Consider the following 7151-nt stretch of genomic DNA (forward strand, 5'->3'; position numbering starts at 1 on the left):
CAAAAAAAAAGCAAAAAAAAAAAAAATCATGCCGAGCCATATATGTCAGCTGGAAAAGTACGAATACTTAAAAAGCTCAAGTATATGAAAAGAGCAAACATATAAAAGCCGAAGATTAATAGTGAATACCAAAGGAGGGAGGAAGAAGGGGAGTAATTTGTGCACAGAGTTTATGTCAATGATGGTAAAGTAATTTGGAAAAGGATAGTGATAAAGGTTTTCTAACAAGAAGAATGTAACCAATGTCACTGAATTGTATGTGTAAATTGTTGAATTAATAGAGATTTAAAAAAATATATTTTCACCAACAATAACTAAAAAGACATCATGGCTTTTGCCTTGCTATCTTTAAAATGATTTTCTTTGGTGTGAAACCTGATGCTTTATCATTAATACATTTACCCCGTGGAGTGGCCTAAATGGAAGAAACTAAAAAATCTTCCACAAACAAAAAGCTTTACTATGGCAGATATGTGAGTGGCAATTTTCAAAGTGATTCATCCCTGAACTACAAGTAATTGAAACTCCAGCTAATATCTGGGCTGCAATCTTATCAGAGATTATGAACTAAATCACAGAGGGAAGTAGATCTTGAATATAGGACCTACATAAATTGTGAGATAATAAATGTTTGTTATGTTAAGCCAGTAAGGTTTTTGGGTTAATTTTGCATGCAACTATCATAGATAATACATCTAATGTTAGTATTCTTATGTTATACGAAGGAGATGACTGAATGCTTTCCTACAGTCATTGAATTTACATCTATGAATTATGTAGTCTCTTAAGTACAGAAAGATAACAGTTGCTGCTGAAGGCTTTTCCACATTGGTCACATTCATAGGGCTTTTCTCCTGTGTGAATTCTCATGTGTTTCTTAACAGATGAGCGATTATGTAAGGTTTTCTCACAGTCATTACATTCATAGGGCTTTTCTTCACTACGCATTCTCATGTGGACAGTAGGAGGAAACTTACAGCTGAAGGATTTCCCCCACAGATTATGTCCATAAGGTTTCCCCAGTATGAGTTCTCACATGCTGTGTCAGATGAGAGCTCTACGTACAGGCTTTCCCACAATGCTGGCATTTATGAGGTTTCTCACCTGTGTGAATTCTACTGTGCACAGTAAGGGAAGATCGTGTGCTGAAGGTCTTTCCACATTGATTGCACTCATAGAGAATCTCTCCTGTATGAACTCTCTTGTGCATTTTGAGGCTACATCTAGTACGGAAGACACGAAGACACTGATTACATTCATAGGGTTTTTCATCAGTGTGTATTCTCATATGCAATTTAAAAGAAGAGGAATTACTGAAGGCTTTTTCACAGTCATTGCATTCATAGGGTTTCTCCCCATTATGTATTCTTTTGTGAACAGTAAGGTAAGAGCTACTGCTGAAGGATTTTCCACATTGGTTACAGTCATAGGGTTTTTCTCCAGTGTGAATTCTCTTGTGCTGAGTAAGGTTTGATTTTGTGCTGAAGACTTTAAAACACTGATTACATTCATTGAGCTTCACTCCAAGATGATTTCTCTCCTGTTGAAGAGACGAGCGATGACTAACATTTCTAATATTTTCAGTATTCAATGCAGTAACTAGAGTTCTTTCCCTTGGAATTCTGTTATATATATAATTATTTTAATGTTGATTTTTAAATTACCCTCTATGCTCATATAGAGTTTACGCCCACTGTAAGTCCTTAGAAGGTAAAGATGTATGATCAGCCACAAGTCTTTATTCTATTCATAGAACAATCTCTGAAAATTTTAAAGCTAATTTATCCTTCAAACACTCAATATCTGTGTCACATTTATGGAAATTTTTACTCATTTTCGGTGAAGAAATAAGTTTGGAACTAACTTATCTCCAAATTTATAAATCTTACACTATTTCTCCAGTCACCACTCTCTCTTAGTTAAATGTTATTGACTTTGCTGGTTATTTTTTTGTTCTTTGAATTTATGCACCGTGGAAACCCCCAAACCGTCCTTGTCATGCTTACCGTTTTCTTAAGTTTAGTTTGCTCGTTCCTATAAACAGTCTGCTTAGGAGTTAGCGCTTTGGTTTTAAGTATACTCTCCAAATCTGAAACAAATTGAAAGGTCTTTTAATCGGTGGAAAAATGAAGTGGTCACATGGATGCATGAGTAAAAACATAATCTCAAAACGTTTTGAGGACGTTCACAATGAAAAGGACTTGGCTGTTGACAATTTAGGTGTTTCAAGAAGAATCTGGTGTTCACCTGTTCAGGTACCTGGGAGAATTCCTTTCTCTTTTGTCATCACTTTTTATTTGAGTATATCAAAATGGGCTTATGGTCTGGTGAAAAGGTGTAACTGTGCAGGGAGCTAAAAGCCTCTCCATGAATTGAACAATTCTGAAGATGGGCAGGTTTGATGTATAAGCTTTGGAATAATCATGCCTAAAGTCACACGAATAGAGTAAAATCTCTGTCTTAACTACTTAGTTGCAGAAATAACAAGTGAGTAGGCTTTAAAGTTTTAAGTAGCTTTAAAAAAATTTTTATTTTCTCACAGATATGGGTACTAAAATCCAAATCAGTCTTAGCCTTCCTTGGTATTCCTTGTCTGTCCCAAGCTCTGCCTGGGAGCTATTTTGTGTCTTAAAAAACATTTTTTTTTTAATAACTCAGAAGTGATTAGAACTAGAACTGGCATGATCAATTAGCATAAGAAAAGAAAAACCAATTTCCCAAATAGGATCATATCTAAAGGCACAACATGTATTTTTAGGCGACACATCCAATCTATAACATCATACTCTGTTCTCCCAAAATTTATGTCCTTCTCACATGCAAAACATATCACCTACTTCCCGAAGTTTTAACCCATTTGATAACCTTGAGCTGAAGATCTCATCTTATGATTTATATAACTCAAGTATCAATGAGGGTCTGCATGTGTTCTATCCTGGGGCAAAATTCTCCTTTGCCTGTGGACCTGTGAAATCTATAATACAAATTATCTGCTTCCACCGTGTAATTGTGGAACTTCACAAGATAGCCATTTCCAATCCAAAAGGGCACAATGGAAGGAAAGGGTGGGTCACCAAGCCATTCTGGAACTCAGCGGGCAAGCATCAGCTTGAAAGCTTCCAAATCAACCTGGTTTCACTCCAGCACAGGCGAGCAATAGCCATGCTCTCTGGATTCTAGGTGGAGAACCCCCCACTCTGGGCATCAGTCTTGTCCTCTAGGTTCACTTGGTCAGTGACCTTATTCTAGTGGGCTTTTTGCCTTTCTTCTTCCTATCCACCAGCCTGACAGCCCTGCCCCTTGAACTCTTGGCAGGGTCCCATTTGCTTGGCTCAATAGAATGGCAGCCCTCTATTCCTAAAGTGGCGGTGACCTCACCCTTTGACACTATTTGAAACCTGGGGGTAAGGGGTATCTATTGCCACCTTTTGAAGCCATGAAAGTTGTAGCCTTTCTCCCTCTGTTCTTTCTGACTGTCCTGCTGCCTGCTGATCTATGGACAGCTTTCAGCATTGGCACCCACTCCTTTTTTAAGGACAATGGATGTGTTTAATTAAATATCCCCACTGGAAGGAGCCATAGTAGCACAACAGTTAGGTGCTTGGCTACTAACCAAAAGGTCAGCAGTTTGAACCCAACCAGAAGATGTGAAGGAGAAAAGATCTGATGATCTACCCCATAGGATTACAGTCTAGGAAATCTTATGGGGCAGTCCTACACTGTCACATAGGGTCACCATGAGTTGGAATCCACTCAGGAAGCAATTAACTTTCCCTTCAGTATGAAATGACAGAATTTTTGGTGTGGTGATTGACTAAATCCATCAGCTATGGCTTTATCTCTTTTATTTTTATTAATGATTTTATTGGGGGCTCTTACAGAACAATCCATAACTCAACTGTATTAAGCACACTTGTACATATGTTGCCATCATTTCCAAAACATTTTCTTTCTATTTGAACCCTTGGTATCAGCTCCTCTTTCTTCCCCTCCTTCCCACCCTCATGAATCCTTGATCAATGATATATTATTATTGCTATTTTGAATCTTACATCATCTGCTGTCTCCCTTTACTCACATTTCTATTATAGTCTAGGCTTAATCTCTTTAGCAAAAGCTTTGTATAGTCACAAAAGGTTGAAATCCTTTCCATGATAAGTTCTTTTAGTTTTTCCAACAGCATTTTACAAATCTTTAAGTTCATTGTTTCCTCTTCCTTTTGTGCCCTGCCCCCTTTCCCTCAGTTCATTTTAAATTTCTCTTTCCTCCTATATTTTATTATAAGTAGCATCAAGAACCCACACTGCCCTCTGAACATCTTGCTTAGAAATATCCTCAAATATCCAGCACGCATAAATTCTTTTTTCCACAAAACATTCTACTATAATGCGGACAAGTTTTTGCTACTTTGTAGTAAGTAATTTTCTTTTATTGTCCAGTAACATTTTCTTTTTAAACCTTTTATTAGGGGCTAGGATCCAGGAACATTTTCATTTCTTTTTAAAGGCTCAACGGAAGCACATTTATCATTGCCATCTTGTTCATGACGACAGCGTTCCTCGTCAGTCTCCTCTCTCTCTGAGCGTCACAGGAGCTGTCCCTGATGACGACGGCTTTCCTTGTCTGTCTCCTCTCTCTCTGAACGTCACAGGAGTTGTCCCTGATGATGACAGTTTTCCTCATCGGTCTCCTCTCTCTGAGCGTCACAGTTGTCCCTGATGACAGCTTTCCTCGTCGGTCTCCTTTCTCTCTGAACGTCACAGGAGCTGTCCCTGATGATGACAGCTTTCCTCGTCGGTCTCCTCTCTCTCTGAACGTCACAGGAGCTGTCCCTGATGACGGCTTTCCTCGTCGGTCTCCTCTCTCTCTGAACGTCACAGGAGTTGTCCCTGATGATGACAGTTCCACCGACAGGATCTTCCAGGCACTCTCAGCTTACTACCAAGGGGATTCAAATTCCTCCCACCTTAACCATGACTCAACTCCAAAGCCACTTTCACGGTTATGATTTGCTAGATTAGCAATCCCTATTCTCTGGGAGCCCTAGTAATATAGTGGTTACGTATCGAATTGGGATGCTAGTCACAAGGTCAGCAGTTCAAATCCATCAGCCACTCTGAGGCAGAAAGATGAGGCCTTTTATTCCTGTAAAGAGTTAGAGTCTTAGAAACCCACAGAGGCAGTTCTAAACTGACCAGTAGGGTCACTGTGAGTCAGATTTGACTCTATGGCAGTAAGTTTAATTCGCCCCCCCCCCCCCCTTTGGTACCAACTTCTGTCTTAGTTATCTATGTTGTTGTATCAGAAATACAAGTAGGTAGTTTAAGGAACAGAAATTTATTTTCTTACAGTTCTGGAAGACAGAAATCCAATTCAGGGTGTCGAATGTCACTTCCTCCTATGAGTTTCTCTCTTGGTTGCTACTGTTGATGCTTCAAGTGATGATGCTTGCCATTCCTTTCAGTGCATACAGATCCTCACTTCTGATTTGTCTTGCTCCTTGTGTTTGTGTCTATTCTTGTCTTTCACATAATGCAGAAGCGATTAGATTTATGATCCACCCTACACTGGTATGATCTCCTTAGCAAAACAAAATAAATTCTATTTCCAAGCAAGGTCACATCTATAGTACCAGGGCCAGGAATTCAACACATATTTTTGAAGGAGTGGCAGGCATGCAATTTTAATCCAGAATAATCTGTTTCATAAGGAACAAAAATACAAGTATTCTCCCCCAATAGCCTGGGTGACCAGGGGTAATTTTTCTGGGAGCTCATGCCCAAGACCTAATGCACTTCAGAAGTCCCAAAGCATTTAATCATGTTGAATACAAAGTCAGTCTAGGGGCACATTTTCACTTCATAGAGGAGACAGACAGTAGACAGCAAATACTGTGAAGGTAGGGACCCTATATGTCTCATTCACCAGCATGTTTTCGATTTCCAACACAGACCCTGGAGCACAGTAGGTGCTTAAGACTGGTGTCTGAAGGATTATTTTAATGCAGGACTGATGTTGGCCTTACCAAGTGATGCCACGTTCCTGCTGTTCTCCAGCATTACATCTCTGTGTAGTTTTCTCTGTGAAGAGTCCAACAATGCCCACTCCTCCTGGGTGAACTCCACAGCCACATCTTCAAAGGTCACCAAATCCTACCATTGGAAATATCATGGCTTAGTCAAGGACCACTTACACCAGTGGTTCTCAACCTTCCTAATGCCGTGACCCTTTAATATAGTTCCTCATGTTGTGGTGGCCCCCAACCATAAAATTATTTTCATTGCAACTTCATAACTGTAATTTTCTACTGTTATGAATAGCAACCCTGTGAAAGGGTTGTTTGATCCCCAAGGGGTTGAGACCCACAGGTTGAGAATCGCTGACTTACACCAATGTTGACATGAAAGGGGTCAAGGCTGACGAAAACTGGGGAAGGATAAGATGTACAGACAGGGTTTTGAGGTTTCCCCTCATCTGCTTCTGGACTCAGTTCTCAATGCTCACCTTGTCTACCTATACCTCCTCACAAGGTTAAATATGGCTTTAACACAGACGACATTTTCCCCAGTGTTACAGCTCCTGTAATATTATTCCCCTTCACCTCTGGGTTTCCTGGGACATGGTACAAATCAGAGAAATACTTGATGGATGAATAGTTTTCTTTTAGAGATTATAAATTGCTTGACGTTAAAGCATGTTGTTAGTGGCCACTGAAGCAGTTCCAACTCACAGCGACCCTGTCAATGACAGAGAGGAACGCTGCGTGGTCCTGAATCATCCTCACAATTATTCTTATGTGTGAGCCCATTGTTGCAGCCACTGTCTCAATCCATCTTGTTGAGGACCTTCCTCTTCTTCATTGCCCCTCCACTTTACCACAAGCATGATGTCCTTCTCCAGGGGCTGGTCTTTAAAACATAGTTATCTTTTTAAAATTGGTTTTCCTTTAAAATGCTCATTGGAAAAAGGTTGTAAAAGTTGATCCATTCTGACATATTCTGGGAATCCCTTTACACATCATGAGAAACCCAGAGATCCTGGGATTCTGGGGACTTGGCTTGGCTGTGAGGCTCCAGGCTTTTAAAAGATAAGTCCACTTTTTGGTCAAAGAAATAATGATTTGAAAAAAAAGGAATATCTGAGATAGTTTA

The 7151-nt window shown here is 39.7% G+C and overlaps 1 protein-coding gene across 8 annotated transcripts in view; it reads right to left on the reverse strand.

Annotated features, from left to right (window-relative positions):
* Window positions 1-7151, reverse strand: part of ZNF557 (zinc finger protein 557) — a 35138-nt gene that overhangs the window by 14290 nt on the left and 13697 nt on the right. For 2 of the 8 annotated variants that reach the window (XM_045290382.1, XM_045290381.1), the window contains 3 exons: window positions 6026-6152; window positions 2007-2089; window positions 1105-1540 (listed from right to left, as the gene is read on the reverse strand). In XM_045290382.1, coding sequence (XP_045146317.1) covers window positions 1105-1540; window positions 2007-2089; window positions 6026-6152 — 646 coding nt within the window. Of the gene's footprint in view, window positions 1-1104; window positions 1541-2006; window positions 2090-5388; window positions 5523-6025; window positions 6153-7151 lie in introns of those variants that run through there. The other 6 variants (XM_045290387.1, XM_045290384.1, XM_045290383.1 and 3 more) reach the window with 6 other exon arrangements.

The sequence above is a fragment of the Echinops telfairi genome, unplaced genomic scaffold (genome assembly GCF_000313985.2).
Source record: "Echinops telfairi isolate 266 unplaced genomic scaffold, ASM31398v2 ScPeMD7_36;HRSCAF=134, whole genome shotgun sequence".
NCBI lineage: Eukaryota > Metazoa > Chordata > Mammalia > Afrosoricida > Tenrecidae > Echinops > Echinops telfairi.